At 40.2% G+C, this 18,267-nt stretch overlaps 1 protein-coding gene across 4 annotated transcripts in view; it reads right to left on the reverse strand.

Annotated features, from left to right (window-relative positions):
- The window catches only part of LOC132824443 (pleckstrin homology domain-containing family A member 7-like), a 459,010-nt gene that overhangs the window by 174,863 nt on the left and 265,880 nt on the right, over nt 1-18,267 (reverse strand). For all 4 annotated transcript variants that reach the window (XM_060838944.1, XM_060838943.1, XM_060838946.1 and 1 more), the window contains exon 4: nt 1,693-1,776. In XM_060838944.1, coding sequence (XP_060694927.1) covers nt 1,693-1,776 — 84 coding nt within the window. The remainder of the gene's footprint in view (nt 1-1,692; nt 1,777-18,267) is intronic.

Raw genomic sequence — 18,267 nt, forward strand, 5'->3', positions numbered from 1 at the left:
TTACAAATACATTGACACTAACACACATGTAAGGCATGAAGCTGTACAACTTATCCATTCAACAGAGAGAAAAAAAATTGTGAATGTGACCATTCAAGGGAAATTTATCTTGCTAAATTATAATGACAAATTACAAATCTTAATACAATCAAGCAATTGAGACAGAAGTCCAAATACAAATGTATCATCTCATTCTTGGAGATTTTAAATAAAGTACATTAATTTTTAATTTATATACTTTTTTCTCTTGGTTCATTCGCATGCAAATCCGGCTACTTTTTATATTTAGATTCATTGAAACATTTGGTACAGTCAGTTCTACTATAACATGGTAGCTCCGTTCTTGTGCAATCCAGTATTATAAGAAAATGGTATCATAGCAGTACTATTTAGATTAATGAGGCTGGAATCGCATTATACCCAAATCACACTTAAAAAATCCACACTTTAGAAACAGTGTCGCAAATTTGCATTAACGAAAAGCTTGTTATAGTGGAATGCAATGTTGAACACACAGTATTATTTTCCTCATTCAGAAAATCCCAGATCACTTGTGTGCAACCCTAATTACCATAAGTTATCATCTAATAGTTCACAGAGTCTGATGGAGCTGCAAGTGTAATGAATGTCAAGCGTGAATTTCCCATGACTGTAAAGCTCAAGCTGTTGCCTCTAATGAAGTCTTCACATGAATATCATTGAACAGACAGGGAAGTTCATTCTAAGCAAACATGAATCATAGAATCTCTACAGTGCAAAAAGAGGGCATTTGGCCTATTAAGTCTGTACTAATTCCTTGCAGAGCATCTCACTCAGATCTTGCCCACCACCTTATCCCAGTAACCCCACATTTACTCTTGCTCAACCACCTAGTCTGTGCACCCCGGACACAATGTGCAATTTAGCATGGCCAATTCACCTAACCTGCACACCTTTGGACTGTGGGAGGAAACTGAAACACCCGGAGGAAAACCATGGGAAGAACATGCAAGCTCCACACATACAGTTGCCCAAGGGTGTAATCAAAGCTGTGAGATATCAGTGCTAACTGTTGAGCCATTGTGCCACCCACATGCTAAGATAAAATCACAAAAAAACTTGTCCTTATCAATTTTCTTCTGTCCACAAGGCACCACTCCACCCTTTCTCTCTCCAAAATGATCACTTTTTTTGAGGTTTGGTTACTCCAATCCCTTCCCTACCCAGAATTCCTACAATTGTCAATAGGTACAAGTGCATTTTCTCCCCCTTCCTAGGCACAAGGAATGAGATCAGTTGCAGCATCTTACTGCAGCCCCATTTGAGATCAGCAAACTTAAGATCAATCATGAATAATAAAAGGAACCACCCTTGTATATAAGGATTGACTAGGAAAGGCTTGGGACACTGTTGTTAACTATTAGGCACTGTCCAGCAACTGGACAACAATCCTTTAAGTTCACAAACCACTGGAAACAAAGCATAATGCTCAAAACTGTAAATAGACCACAAATAACAAACATAACAGGGAGACATGCCAACTATGTAGACTTGACAGCTGATCATTTTTAATTTGAACCAATTAAAAAAAAACAAACAAACAGTACTCCCTTCACTTTGGAATTAAAGAATCAGTTATAATAATTAATGCAGCATTAAAATAACATTCCAGATTTTCAGGTCTAGCACAAGCTAATACAGCACAATACTTACTGTTCTTTCAGTATGTACTCAGTGTTTTCTGGTGAAATCTGCCCAGTCACTGGGTGTCTGAATGATGAAGTCCGTTGATTATGACTGCAATAAATCACAAAAAGTTTCATTAGCATTAGTTCGTCATTATATAAAGATGCACTTTCTCCATTATGCACTTCTATTATAGGTTAGATTTGCCGATCATAACGGAATAATGGAATTATTTAATATTTTACAAAAATGCTTTAAACGTCAACATTTTCAACACACGTGCGATGCATCTGCCAACAGATTGCAGCATTGCATAAGTGCCAACTCTTGGATCATATTATGCTCTGCTGGTTACAACACTTAGTCAGACAAACCTTCTACTAATCTGAAAATATCAATGGCAAATATTTTTAGAACAAACAGCAACACTGAAAATTCTTCATTTAACACCTTCATCAATCTTTTTTTAAAAACCCATATTTCTAGAAATCAGGCCATACATTTCTTAAAATCCAGGTTTTTGAACACTGTTGTATAGATGTCAACAAATGCACCAAAAGAAAGGTTCAGAATACACGGAACCAGCAGAGCAATTGGCAGATCTGACAACTATTGATTCATTGTCAACTTCGTCTTGTCTTTTGCTGTTTGTTCAGCAGGTACACAGTTCATTTTGGAAAATGTCAAGGTTGCTGCGAATTCTCCAGAAACTAAACAAGGAAGACATTTTGCTTATGCAAATTCCAGAAGTTTCAACTCATTCTTGAATTCGCGTTTCTCCTTTTCGTTTGAAAAGTTTGGCAAACAAACCTACTTTGTTTTCAATTGATGCAAAAAAAAATGCACTGTCCAACAGTTAGACATGAACCAGAACTAGTATTCTAGCTAATTTTTTTTTCATTCCCTATTCCAAGTGTCACGTCAACTGCCCTACACCATTTCAGCAAGTAGTCAATCTCCAGTCAACAGAGGTTATGGGAGCTCCTTGTCCATTAAGTGGAAGGCAGAAATGACAAAATGGAATGCTGGTGCAGGACAAATAGAAATGGTAATGGATTAAGCAAATTGCCTATAGGTGAAAAAGGGAATGCCTGTTCAATGGTGTCCAGAAAACTGGATGCAGTAGTTGAGTTCAATAATTTCATTGCTGGGCCTGGAACACTGGAACAAAAAAAACCATAACTCCCATTATGTACAGACCTCCTAACCGTGGCCAGTACCAGGGGTGCAATATGTACCAGGAAATAGAGAAGGCATGTCAGAAAGGCAAGGTCCGTGATCATGGGAGACTTCAATATGCAGGTGGACTGGGTAAATAATGTTGCCAGTGGATCCAAAGAAAGGGAATTCATGGAATGCTTACAGGATGGCTTGGAACAGCTTGTCATGGAGCCCACAAGGGAGCAGGCTATTCTGGACCTAGTGCTTTGTAATGAACCAGACTTTATAAAAGATCTTAAAGTAAGGGAACACTTAGGAAGCAGCGATCATAATATGGTAGAGTTCAGTCTGCAGTTTGAAAGAGAGAAGGCAAAATCGGATGTAATGGTGTTACACTTAAATAAAGGTAATTATGAGGGCATGAGAGAGGAACTGACAAAAATAGACTGGAAGCAGAGCCTAGTGGGGAAGACAGTAGAGCAAAAATGGCAGGAGTTTGTGGGTATAATTGAGGACACTGTACAGAGGTTCATCCCCAAGAAAAGAAAGATTACCCGGGGAGGGATTAGACAGCCATGACTGACAAAGAAAGTCAGGAAATGTATTAAAGAAAAAAAAAGAAATCCTATAAAGTGGCCAAGAGCACTAGGAAATCAGAAGATTGTTATCCTCTGTTTGTTTTTGTAGCCTTCCCAAAGAGAGAAATAAGGAAGGAGAGGATCAAATATGAAGGTAGGCTAGCCAGTAATATTAGAAATGATAGTAAAAGTTTCTTTCAATACATAAGAAACAAATGACAGGCAAAAGTAGACATTGGGCCACTTCAAACTGATGCTGGAAGGCTAGTGATGGGAGATAAGGAAATAGCAATAGAACTTAACAAGTACTTTGCGTCAGTCTTCACTGTGGAAGAGATGAGTAATATCCCAATAATTAAAGGGAGTCAGGGGGCTGAGTTGAGTATGATTGCCATTACAAAAGAGAAAGTGCTAGAAAAGCTAAAAGGTCTTAAAATTGATAGATCTCCTGGCCCCGATGGGATACATCCTAGAGATCTGAGGGAGGTGGCTGAGATCTTTCAAAAGTCACTGGAGTCAGGGAAAGTCCTGGATGATTGGAAGATCACTGTTGTAACGCCCTTGTTCAAGAAAGGATCAAGACAAAAGATGGAAAATTATATGCCAATTAGCCTATCCTCGGTTGTTGGTAAAATTCTGGAATCCATCATTAAAGATGAGGTTTCTAAATTCTTGGAAAAGCAGGGTGAGATTAGAACAAGTCAACATGAATTTAGTAAGGGGAGGTCGTGCCTGACAAACCCGTTGGAATTCTTTGAAGAGGTGACAAGTAGGTTAGACCAGGGAAACCCAATGGATGTGGTCTATCTAGACTTACAAAAGGCCTTTGGTAAGGTGCCACACGGGAGGCTGCTGAGCAAGGTGAGGGCCAATGGTGTTCAAGGTGAGTTACTGGTATGGATTGAGGATTGGCTGTCTGACAGAAGACAGAGTTGGAATAAAAGGTTCTTTTTCGGAATGGCAGCTGGTGACTAGCGGTGTCCCGCAGGGTTCTGTGTTGGGGCAGCAGCTGTTCATGTTATGTATTAATGATCTGGATAAAGGAACTGGGGGCATTCTAGCAAAGTTTGCCAATGATATGAAGTTAGGTGGACAGGCAGGTAGGACTGAGGAATTGGGGAAGGCTGCAGAAGGATCTAGACAGTTGGGAGAGTGGTCCAGGAAATGGCTGATGGAATTCAATGTGAGAGAATGCGAGGTCTTGCACTTTGGAAAAAAGAATACAAGCATGGAATACTTTCTAAACGGTGAGAAAATTCATAAAGCCAAAGTACAAAGGGATCTGGGAGTGCTAGTCGAGGATTCTCTAAAGGTAAACATGCAGCTTGAGTCCGTGATTAAGAAAGCGAATGCAATGTTGTCATTTATCTCAAGGGGGTTGGAATATAAAAGCACCACTGTGCTACTGAGACTTTATAAAGCTCTGGTTAAGCCCCATTTGGAGTACTGTGTCCAGTTTTGGTCCCCACACCTCAGGAAGGATATACTGGCACTGGGGCGTGTCCAGCGGAGATTCACACGAATGATCCCTGGATTGGTAGGTCTAACATACGAGGAAAGTCTGAGGATCCTGGGATTGTATTCATTGGAGTTTAGAAGATTAAGGGGAGATCTAACAGAATCTTACAAGATAATACATGGCTTGGAAAGGGTGGATGCTAGGAAATTGTTTCCGTTAGGTGAGGAGACTGGGAGCCGTGGACATAGCCCTAGAATTAGAGGGGGTAAATTCAGAACAGAAATGCAGCGACATTTCTTCAGCCAGAGTGGTAGGCCTGTGGAATTCATTACCGCAGAGTGCAGTGGAGGCCGGGACGCTAAATGTCTTCAAGGCAGAGATTGATAAATTCTTGATGTCACAAGGAATTAAGGGCTACGGGGAGAATGCTGGTAAGTGGAGTTGAAATGGCCATCAGCCATGATTGAGTGGTGGAGTGGACTCGATGGGCCGAATGGCCTTACTTCCACTCCTGTGTCTTATGGAAGGCCATAAGATGTCTACTTGAAATAAGAATTGGAATTTGACGCGAGACAGGACGCCAATATCAGAATGGAATTGGAGCAAAGAATTAAAATGATTGGTCAACTTACAATTGTAATTCTAAAAACGTTCCTGAACATATATCAGTATTTAACTGTTAACACTGAAGTTGTCCACATATAAAATCACATTATCACTGTACTGTTATTTTAATTCAATATATTCTTAAACACTACTGACTCCTAACCCACAATTTCACAGCTTTCAGAAAATCTCCCTTCTGGAAATGCATGATTAATCAGCATTTTCAAAACAAAGTTGTTTGCTTCAAATGTTTTCACATAACACTCATTCAACTTGTAAAAAAAGCAACAAAACAGTCAGATTCTAAGCTTTCCAGCTTGGACAGCAATTGGTGAAAGAGTTATGAGCTGTGATAATATGATGACTGCATATCAGGTCACTGTTGGGGAGAGCAATTTGTGCTGATGAATTAAGAGTAACACACCACAAGTGCATTAAAGTGCAAAAATTTAAGTATGAATTCATTGATTACATGTAAAATAAGATGGTTACCAACAATCAATGTAATTTTTAGATAGCACACCATTAACTTAATTCTGTGAACTAATTTTCACAGAAGCTTCTGAAAGGTCATGACAGGAAAGCAGCTTCAGTTAAAAAGGTACAAATGAGTCTCTGGTTTACGGCCATATACAATTTTGTAATTTGAGCAAGCATCCTAAATGGGTTGCAAAAACAAGTAGTAGACACACATGCAAAAGCAGGCAATTACCAGACAAGCAGTTTTTAAAAAAATCTCTGAGATAAGTATCCAAACCACATTACTATTGTTAGTTATACTGATTAAAATTTTAAATCAACACGATATAAGTTATGACCAGTTGCACAATTCCTGAAGTTAAATAAGGCCATGAGCTGGAGACTGCTGAGTTAGTGGGTCCTGGCAACTCAGTGATTAAAAATTAATTGGCAAAATATTGCTACACTAAAGATATATTTCAGAATTTCATTTAAAACAGCAATTACATTGTGCCCTGAAGACTATCAAACTTGCACAAAGAGTGGAACCTTTCGTTCCTTGAGGTGGTAAGATAGGAGGCAGGAAGGGCATTTATCTAAGTGGGCAGAAGACGTAGCCAATCAGACACCTTCGCACCCCACCATGAATTAGGGCCAGGGTAGGAAAACCCATACCCTGGGTAGTTAGAGGAGGCCAGGAAGGAAATAACAGCTGCCTTGAAGTTTATTTTCTAATCTTCACTTGACAAAGGCAAGGTACCAAAGGACTGAATGCTTGCAAATGTTGCCTCATTATTTTAATTGGGGGTGGGGGAGCAAACCATGAGAATCGAGAGATTTAACTTTCCCTTGGAAAGATATGGCTTAATAAGGGATAAGCAGCATGGTTCTGCCAAGGGAAGGTCATGCCTTACTAAATCAATTGAATTTCTTGAAGAAGTAACAATGAGGATTGGTTAGGGCAGTGCAATGGATGGTGTTTACATGGATTTTAATAAGGAATTTCACAAGCATTAACTGAAAGCCTGTTCAGAAAAATTAAAAGCTACAGAATGCAGGGAAATACTTTGAGCTGGCTCCAAAATTCTTTCAAAGACAGGAAACAAAGCATATGGATGATTTTGTGAATAGAAAGAATTTTCCAGAAGGCTCAGTTTTGAGTCACTTGCTATTGGTGATACATATAAATTTAAGTGGGGAAGGCCTGACTGGAAAATTTGGACAACATAAAAATTGGTGATGGGGCCTTTTTGAGTCACAGAGGTAGCATTCCTTCCCCTCTGGACCAGAAGGCATGGGCTCAAGTCCCACCTGCCCCTGAAGTGTGTAATAATATCTCAGGTTGATTACAGAAAAAAAATTAAATTTCAAAAATAGCTGGCAGAGCTTTCTTGCGGCACAGTGGTAGTGTTCCTATGCCTGGAACGGGAGGCTGCAAAGGTTGCACTGGGAATGAGGTTGTGGGCACATAATTTGCATATAAATGTATAGTTTCTATCTCATTGTGCCTTTCTTAATGTAATGGCTAATCTTAGGAAAGACCATGACTATCAGGACAACAATGGATGACAAAAGGCAGAGTAACAAAACTGTCACATGTTAGGAAAATAAAAAATGGGGAACTGTTAAAGAAGTTAGTCCTAAACAGTTAATTGGAATCTTGATGCATATGAAGTTACTTCGCTCTTTAAAAAAAAACCCCAAATATTATTATAATAAAAATTTAAACAAAAGATTTTCTTTGCACGATAAAAGAAATGCAAATTTTATTTATTTATTCATTTGGTGGGATATGGGTGTTGCTAATTGGTCTGCATTTATTGCCCATCCCTAGTTGCCATTAAGAAGGTGGTGGTGAGTTGCTTCTTGCTGCAGTCCACCTGCTGTGGGTTGACCACAAGGTCATCAGAGAGGGAATTCCAGGATATTGACCCAATGACAGTGAAGGAACAATATGTTTCCAGGTCAGGATGGGGAGTGGCTTGGAGGAGAACTTGAAGATGGTGGCGTTCCCCTGTATCTGCTGCCCTTGCCCTTCTCGATGGAAGTGATCATAGGCTTAAAAAGTGCTGTCTGAGGATCTTTAATGAATTTCTGCAGTGCATCTCATAGATAGTACACACTGCTGCCTACGGAGTGTTGGTGATGGAGGGAATCCATGCAGTGCCAATCAAATGGGCAGCTGTGTCTTGGATGGTATCACGCTTTGTGTGTGTTGTTGGGACTGCACTCATTCAGCCAAGTGGTGAGTATTCCATCACACTCCTGACTTGTGTCTTGTACATAGCGTACAAGTGGTGGAGAATCAGGTGGTGAGTTACTCACCACAGTATTCCTAGCCTCTGACCTGCTCTTGCCGTCACTGTGTTAATGTGGTGAGTCCAGCTGAGTTTCTGATCAGTGATAATTCCCAGGATATTGCTAGTGGGGGATTCAGATGGTAACACCACTGAATATTAAGAGGCAGCAGGTTAGATGGTCTCTTGTTGGTGATGGTCATAGCCTGGCATTTGTGTGGCAATAATGTTACTTGCCACTTGTCAGCCCAAGCCTGGACTTTGACCAGATCTTGTTGCATTTGGACACAGACTGTTTGTGTCTGAGCAGTTGTGAATGATGCTGAACTTTGTTTGCTGATGATTGCACATTCCAACGTCTGACATTATGATGGAGTGAAGGTCATTGATGAAACAGCTGAAGATGGTTGGTCTAGGACACGACCCTGATAAACTCCTGCAGAGATGTCCTGGAACGGGGATGACAGACCTCCAACAACCACAACTTTCTTCCTATGGGTCTGATATGACTCTGACGACCAGAGTTTTTACCCTGTACCACTGATTCCAGTTTTGCTCGGGCTCCATGATGCCACACAATGCCATGTGCAGCCTTGATGAAAACAGCTGTCACTCTCACCTCACCTTTCGTTCAAACATGGACAAAAGAGCTGAATTCATGAGAGGAGAGGAGAGTGACAGCCCTTGACATCAAGGTGGCATTTGCTCAAGTATGGCATTACAGAGCCCGAGCAAAACTAGAATCAGTGGGTGTTGGGAAAACTCTCTGGTGGTTAGATGATTTTCAATGCAAATTATGGAGACACCAACTTCAGGATGCTCAAAACACAACTACATAGATTGACGCTCAATTTGCGTTGTTCCAGCATGCCGAGTTAACGGAGCTAGCAGTGATATGCAATTCTTGCATTCATCCACATGTTTCTCATGATATCCTGCATGGTAGATCTAAGTACAGTGTAATGAACCTTTACTGTTTGTCAAGACTAAGGCACCTTCTGCCAAAGACTGCAAATGGTTTCCCTCCCCAAACGTTAGCAGTAGCATAAACTAATACCAATATAAAAGGATTGGTGGCAATGAATCACCCCATGTTGGTGAGTCAGATTATTTTACCCAGGGACCAAACATTACAACACTATAGTGGTGAGGATTTTGCCAGTTATCATAGATGCTAGCCTTAATGCACATACTAAAAAGATGAGCCACTGTGGGATGAACACCTTTTCTCTTTCTTAAGTGCCAATCTAACAACACATTCATCCCAAGTTAGAATGTCAAAGCATGAGCTCCACTCTAACTCCAAGTCAGTGCACAAGTCAATACTTCACACAAAATAACCACAAACATCAAAAAATGCAAGACCAGATAACCTAGTTTTACTGATGTAGAAAGTACTGGCAATGTATAATGTAGCATTCCTGATGTCATGTAAATAATTACACGAAACTGATTTATTGCACTGTCAGTACATATCTATCAAAAAGAGATTACAGAGAATCAAACCCGCAACATTTTCAGGTGTTTGAAACATTTTGTTTCAAAGACATTTCCTTCATCAATTCACGCCTGCATCTGTTAGCTAGCCCCATTGCTAGACAATTCTCTGTAGATCAGATTTGATTCAAACAGGAGTGCTTTCTTTAATGTGACCTTACTGTTGATTTCAGCACAACATCCAGTCTGCTAACTCTTGCCTTGTAGCAACCAAAACGAATTCTTGGTAATTCTTCAGAATGTAACAGATAGAACACTTGCTTCTTGTTGAAATAGCAACAGTTACTAAGTTTCTATAAATGGAAGATTTAGAGATTTGGAAGCTGAAGACTGTCTCTAGCTACACTATTGCTTTTCTTAAAAGAAAACTCACTATTTTCTATCAAGGTTCATAAACACAAGTAATGTCTTGGTCTATGGGTACACGTCAAGTATTGCAGCATACAACACCATGAAATAAAAGACCATGCCTGATAATCTTCAAACAAATTGGAAACCTAGGTGCCTGAGCAGGTACCAACCAGAGGTCAAGCATTTTCCCTTCAGTAGAGTGAAACAAATTGCAAAAATGACAGCTCAGTTGAAATTGCAGAGACTCACAAATACATTAATTTCTTTCTCTTTGAATGATGGAGTTTCTCTGCTTATCCAAACACACATTAACAAATGGTACAAAAAAAACCATAGCTGCTCTTTATTTATCCTCTTAAATTATTTTAGTAGATGAGATAAAATATCTGACAAATGAAGAAACATATAGAATCGTAATGTATGTATAAATTTGTTTAGCATTTGCCTAAAGGACTGTGGTCAAGTTGAAACCAACAATGTTTGTGCTTACCCACTGCAGATCGCAGACAGCACTAAAATGATAGCAAAGGACCAATGATTAATTTTCATACCATCATTTTCTTGATACGTGGGTGAGCTACTTACTGACACAATTAATGTAGTTTGACCAGGAGTGCAGCAGCTGCAGAGAAAATAAAACTATGCCAATAGTTCAACCAATGCCTCACTGTGTAGAAATGGAAAAGCATTTAAGAACAGGAAATCATTAATTAGCTATCAAACCTGCAATTACGAACCACCTCAACAATCCTTAACATACCCCAAAACAACTGAGTCAGTAAATGGGTTTTGAAACAACACTGTTTTTATGGAAGCAAACATTTATGAACACTAAAGTCCTTCAGACAGCAAAACAAGATGAACAAACATTTGATTAATTTCGAAGTGGCATTGATCAAGAGTGTTTTATAGCAGTCAGCTTGCTGAGAAAACTCCATCATCTCAATATACAACAGGATCCTTTGCATTCACCCAAAAGTAACAATCACTGTCTAAGATCTCATGCAAAAGATCATACTTTCTTCGCGCTGCAACTAACTGTCAGTGTGGATTAAATACTGCAATCCTGAGGCAAAGCTGGCACTAAGAATGTTCTGTCTTAGATTGGTTTGATTGATTTTTTTAAAGCCCAAACTATAATCCACAAAGCTCAACACACTTGCCCCTTTTTGATCTCAATGCTACATCAATGTTCAAATTCTAGAAATGGATCTAATTGCATCTTAAACTTAGTCATATTGGTTTTTTTTTAAAATTAGTGTTGGCTGCAATAAATGCCAAGAGTAAAAAAAATCATTTGGCCCAAATTCATCATCTATACCCTAATTCACCAATTTTTCATCAAATTGCACTTGAATGTCCCCAATGTTTCTGGCACTGCTCTTTATCCAATAGATTTCAAACACAATGGGATCTTGATCAGATGGGCTGAGGAGTGGCAGATGGAGTTTAATTTAGATAAATAAGAGGTACTTTGGAAAACCAAATCAGAGCAGGACTTATATACTTAATGATAAAGGTCCTAGGGAGTGCTGCTGAATAAAGAGACCTTGGAGTGCAGGTTCATAGTCCCTTGAAAAAGTGGGGTCGCAGATAGATAGGGTAATGAAGGCAGTGTTTGCTATGCTTGCCTTTATTGGTCAGAGTATTGAGTTGGGAGGTCATGTTGCAGTTGTACAGGATATTGGTTAGGCCACTTCTGGAATATTGCAGGCAATTCTGGTCTCCTTCCTATCAATAGGATGTTGTGAAACTTGAAAGGGTTCAGAAAAGATTTACAAGCATGTTCCCAGGGTTGGAGAATTTGAGCTATAGGGAGAGACTGACTAGGCTGTTTTCCCTGGATGGTCAGAGACTGAGGGGTGACCCTATAGAAATTTATAAAATCATGAGGGACATGGATAGGATAAAATAGATAAGGTATTTTCCCTGGGGTGGGGGAGTCCAGAACCAGAGGGCATAAGTTTAGGGCGAGATGGGAAAGATATAAAAAGACACCTAAGGGGCAAACTTTTATTGCAGAGGGTGGTGAGTGATTGGAATAAGCTGCCAGAGGAAGTGGTGGAGGCTGGTACAACTACAGAATTAAAAAAAGTTTCTGGAATGGTATTTGAATAGGAAGGGTTAAGAGGGATATAGGCCAAGTGCTAGAAAAATGGGACTAGATTAGGTTAGGATATCTGGTCGGAATGGAGGAGTTTGACTGAAGGGTTTGTTTCTGTGCTGTACATCTCTGATTCTATGACTTTAATCAAATCAATGGATTTTCATCCAATAATTATTTTTCATTAAATTATATGTATTCACCCTAGTTCTAGTTTTCTGGCTTATTTGCAACTAACATTCTTAGCTTGGAAGAAACAAGCTCTCTGATTAACTGGGGGTTGAAATTGAAAGTAAGAATAGTCAGTGATCCTGGAGTCTCCATTCAACACTTTGTACCTTGTGCAAGCTGGGTGCATTAGCCATGGAAAATACAGGTTTATGAGGATGGGGTAAGGAGGGTGGGTCTGGGTGCGATGCTCCTTGGAGGCTCTGTGTGGACTCAATGAGCCAAATAGCCTGCTCCCACACTGTAGGGACTCTGATTCTATGATTCATTTTGCACCAGAAGTTAAGCAGTAGCTGCAGTGGCTAACATCAAAAATCTGCACTGCAGCAAAGGACGTGAACACCAAAATAAAGTTGCCTTAATCTGGATTATTTTAGTGTATGACACAACAGTATTGGTCCAGCTCTAGAATTTCTGTAAAGATGTAAGTAGTTCACTTTGTATCTGATTACCAACTGTCTATCGAGACTCCACTTAAACCATTTTTCTCAGAAAAGCTACTAGCAAAACAACTCAGAAGTCACATCAGTGTTGATAGCTCAGTTACAATGCCATTTTAAAGCTGATAACCACAAACATTTTACTGGTTGGAAAAGTGCACAATCACTACATTCCATTAACAGAGAACTGCAGACATGCCACTAATGATATTGACATGTGGGAGAAATCATTCAATAAATACATTACACATTTTACAGAAAACACTGAAAATGCTAGGACAATGCTTTGTTGCTGTCTGAATACTTCCAGCATTCCCATTCTCAGTCCAGATTTCTACCATCTCTAGTACTTCACTGTTGAATTATATGATTACAACTAGCTAATTTCAAACAGCAAGAAAATCATCAGTGGCAATACCTAGTATTTTCCTGAGAGAATAAGGTACATTCTCCATTGTAGAAATGGATTGCAGTGCTATTCAGAAAGCATGAATGCCTGTGTTGCAAGGGTCTGCAGCTCCCCTATTGGTTCACCACATTTATTAAATTTGAAAACTGTCAGTTTTAACCTCCAGCTGAATTTTTCCCACAGACTGTATAACAGAGTTCAAATACTGGCTTGATCAGAAAATCACAGAATTGCTGCTCTGTTAACCCCTGTACGTACATGCAAATATCTGCTTTAAATATTTTGCCCTTTAGGCAATCAACCTACCACAGTCAGTGCCTTGGCTTTAATAAGTGGGAGGTGCTGGAGCCTGCTTGGAATCAATGCAGACATATGCTAATTATAATAAAAGGAGTTCAGGACAAGAATAAACAGGAACAATAACTAAGATAATGTAATATAAGTTCAAAGCATGACAGATTTAATTCAAGTCCCATAAAGATCAGAATCACATCTGACCTTACTCACCTTGGAACAGGGCAAGGAAAATTACACAGTTCTCCTATCCAGTCACAATCTCTCAAACTCAGCTGTACATACGTACAGAGATCAATGGAGAATGTGGCTGGATTCTGTTTGGAGACTCGTCAAAGTCAAATCACCAGCTAACACTTGGTTATTAAATTGTACTTTTGAGAAGCAACTAGATATATGAGGAACATTTCCACTGAAGGAGAGAAGCTTTACATGAATCTTTAAAGCCATTCAGGTTTTGACAGTCAAGAAAGAACCAATAAGAAAGGTTCATCAATTTCAAATAGTCAATAAGAAATCCAGTTCACTTAAAGGACTATTAGGCCTTAAAAATCTTTAAGCACAACAAGTAATTGTCATGCATCAACAATCTCAATACAGATCACACTCCTGTCCAATGTTTGTGAAGGAAAACATTATTGGAAAATCACTTAAATTTTGAGAAAAGATGACAAATTAACAATGCAAAATATAGTATTTATTCATATTTTCTGAAGAAAACCTAGATTTGACAGCATCTACCAGTCCAAGAGTTCAAATGAGAGCTGCATTTAGCTGGAACCTGGATGACTTGAATGCCTACCCTCAAAGTTACCATCATTGACATGCACAGCACAGAAACAGGCCCTTCGGTTCAACCCATCAGTGCTGAGCAGATATCCTAAACTAATCTCGTCCCATTTGCCAGCATTTGGCCCATATCCCTCTAAACCCTTCCTATTCAGGCACCCATCCAAATACCTTTTAAAATGTTGCAATTGTACGAGCCTGCACCACTTCCTCTGACAGCTCGTTCCACACATGTATCACCCTCTGCATGAAAAAGTTGTCCCTTAGATCTCTTTTATGTCTCTCCCCTCTCCCCTCTCACCTATGGTGCCCAGTTCTGGATTCCCCAACCCAGGGAAAAGACCTTGTCTATTTACTCCATCCATGCCCTTCATGATTTTATAAAACTTTATAAGGTCATCCCTCAGACTCCAACACTTCAGGGAAAACAGCCTCAGCATATTCAAACTCTCCCTATAGCTCAAACCCTCCAATCTTGGCAACATCTTTGCAGATCTTTTGTGAATCCTTGCTAAAGGAGGGAGACCAGAATTGCACACAAAATTCTAAAAGTAGCTGAACCAATGTCATGTACAACTGCAACATGACTATCAACTCCTATACTCAATGCTCTGGCCAATAAAGGAAAGCATAATAAACACCTTCTTCACTATCCTATCTACCAGAGACTCCGCTTTCAAAGAACTATGAACCTGCACTCAAAGATCTCTTTGTTCAGCAACACTCCCCAGTAGTGCATTATCATTAAGAGCATAAGACCTGCCCTTATTTGCCTTTCCAAAATGCAACACTTCATATTTGTCTACATTAAACTTCATCTGCCACTCCTTGGTCCATTAGCCCATCTGATCAAGAACCCATTGTACTCTGAGGTAACCTTCTTCCCTGTCCACCACATCTCCAATTTTGATGTCATCTGCCAACTTATAACTATACCTCCTCTGTTCACATCCAAATCATTTATGTAAATGAAGATAGGAAAGTGAACCCAGCACTGATCCTTGTGGTACACTACTGGTCCCAGGCCTCCAGTTTGAAGAGCAACCCTCCACCACCACCCTGTCTTCGAGCCAGTTATCTCCAAATGGCTAGCTCACCGTGTATTCCATGTAATCTAAGTTTGCTAACCAGTCTACCATGAGGAACCTTGTTGAACCCCTTAGTGAAATTCATATAGATCATGTCCATCACTCTGCCCTTATCAATCCTGAGTTTTTTGAAGTAGTAACAAAATCAGGTTCATGAGACAGGATTGCCCATTCACATACCCATGTTGACTCTACCTAATCAGTCCTTGCCTTTCCAAATACATTCACATCCTGTCCCTCAGGATTCCCTAAATAACTTGCCCAACACTGATGTCAGGCTCATTGGACTATAGCTGTCCGCCTTGTCCTCACTACCTTTCTTAAATAGTGGCAATACATTGGCCAATCTCCAGTCTTTCAGCACCTCACCTATTGATGATGCAAATATCTCAGCAATGGGCCCTGCAATCACTTCCCTAGCTTCCCACAGAGTTTAGGTTACACCTGATCAAGTCCTAGGAATTTATCTACCTTTATGCATTTTAAGACATCTAGCACCACCTAATCATCTGTAATATGGACATTTGTAAAGATGTCACCAACTGTTTACCTACATTCTACACCTACTATGTCCTTCTCCACAGTAAACACAGATGTAAAACATTTGGTTAGTATCTCCCCAATCACCTGCTGTTTCACACATTGGCTGTCTCGCTGATCTTTGACGGTTTCTATTGCTGCCCTAGTTACCCTATTGGCCTTAACACTATTTCGAAAATCTCTTTGGATTCTCCTTAACCTTCATGTTTCCTTTTTGCCCTCCTGATTTCCTTCCGAAGTACACCTCTACTGCCTGATACTCTAAGGATTCACTCGATTACTGCTGTCTATTTCTGACGTATGCTTTCTTTATTCAGGCAAAAACTGGGGTCAAGCAGCATCAACTACACGTTCCCATTCATATAGTGCCTCAATGTAGATGTACAGATACATTATCAGAAACATTAACACAAAGTGCCAAGAAAGGAATATTAGAACGAGTGATCCAAATTGGAGTTTAAAGTTGAAGACAGCAATTTTAAACAGGGTCCAAGAGATGTACAGCATTAAGGAGAAAATTCCAGAACAACAGGCCTGATGGCTAAGGGCACGAGCACCATAAGGCAAAGGTAGGCATGAATATGGGAGGCAAGAGAGCTCACTTATTGAGAAATGAGTATTCGATGACAGAAGATTCATGAAAGGAGATTCGAATCATAGACTCTTATAACAACGGAGGGGGAATCTAAGATGGCGGTGATCTGAGAAGATCACACTGCAGAGCTTCGCATCGCAGCAGGAGCAGAACGGTCCTTTAACCCACCCAACCCAGGTCATCAGGATTTCTTGTGGTGTTGGAAAGATTGTGGATCCCCAAGAAACATTTAAAAATTGACTTACCTGTATTTTCAGCTGTCTAGAAATGCCTAAAACGGGAGGAGGAGCATCTGAGGCCAGGCCTGCAGCTCAGCCTGCAGCATCCTCAGAGCAGATTACTCTCCAGGACCTGGTGAACCAGCCCTCGAAATCTCGCGAGATGTTGGGGAAACAGATTGAAGAGAAGCTGGCTCCAGTCTCTCTCATGCTGCAGAAGCAGGAGCAGCAGCTGGGAGACTTGGAGAAGAGGATGGATGAGGTGGAGCACAGGGTCACTGTGGTGGAAGCTGATGCCAGTTCATTCAAGGAAGAGATCCAAGCCCTGAAGACGCAGGTTCGTAATTTGTGTGACCAAGTGGATTACCTTGAAAACATGGGCAGGAGAAAAAACATTTGGATCATCGGTCTGCCCGAGGGTAAGGAAGGTGAGCTGCCTGCAGAATTTGTTGAAGATTGGCTTCCGAAATTCCTTGACTTGGAGACTGGCATGAGAGGACTGAAGATAGAGAGGGCTCACTGGGTCGCAGCACGGAGGTTGGGTCTGCGCCAACGCCCTCGTCCTTTCCTGGTGCGGTTCCATCATTACCGGGATAAGGAGACTGTCATGGAGGCTTCCAGACTCCAGGGGAAGGATCCAAAGGCCCTAATTTACGAGGGGCCTAAGATCATGTTTTTTCAGGACTTTTCAGCAGCGGTGACCCAGAAATGAAAATCATTAGCCATCACGCCTGTTGTTCTGGAATTTGCTCCTTAATGCTGTACATCTCTTGGACCCTGTTTAAAATTGCTGTCTTCAACTCTAAACTCAAATTTGGATCACTTGTTCCTTTCTTGGCACTTTGTGTTAATGTTTCTGATTATGTATCTGTAAATCTACACTGAGGCACTATATTAATGGGAGCGTGCAGTTGATGCTGCTTGACACCAGTTTTTGCCTGAATAAAGAAAGCATATGTCAGATATAGAGAAGATTGAAGGAGCTTGGGATTCAGTACTCCCTGAGATATCCAGCAGTGCTTTGTATCACCTTAGATGGATCCATGCATCTCTTTGACACATCAGAGAAGGCAAGAGTCTTTGTGGACAAACTAACCTAAGTTAAACAATTGTAGTATGTATAAATATCGTTGCTTGGGTATGCGTTTATCATTCTGTAAAAGAAATGAAGGAAATCTGGTTGGACCTTTGTTTTTCCCCTTTTTTTAAACCTCTATTGATAATAATTTGATTCAAACTATGTCTGGCAGTGGTTAAGATGTACATTTTAAATTTCTAAGTTAGGACATACCAAAGAATGGGTGGGTTATTTATTCCCCCTTTTTTTATAAAAAGAATCCTTTTTTTTAATTCATATTGATATTCTATGGGGTGTTTATTCTTTTTAGCTTGTGCTTGCGATGCAGCTCTAGCTGGGAGAAGTGCAGGTGGTTGAGATGATTAGATGCCTGTTTATGGGCAGTTTGGGACGGGTAGTTGCCCCCTCCGG

This window comes from Hemiscyllium ocellatum, chromosome 18 (assembly GCF_020745735.1).
Source record: "Hemiscyllium ocellatum isolate sHemOce1 chromosome 18, sHemOce1.pat.X.cur, whole genome shotgun sequence".
Classification (NCBI taxonomy): domain Eukaryota; kingdom Metazoa; phylum Chordata; class Chondrichthyes; order Orectolobiformes; family Hemiscylliidae; genus Hemiscyllium; species Hemiscyllium ocellatum.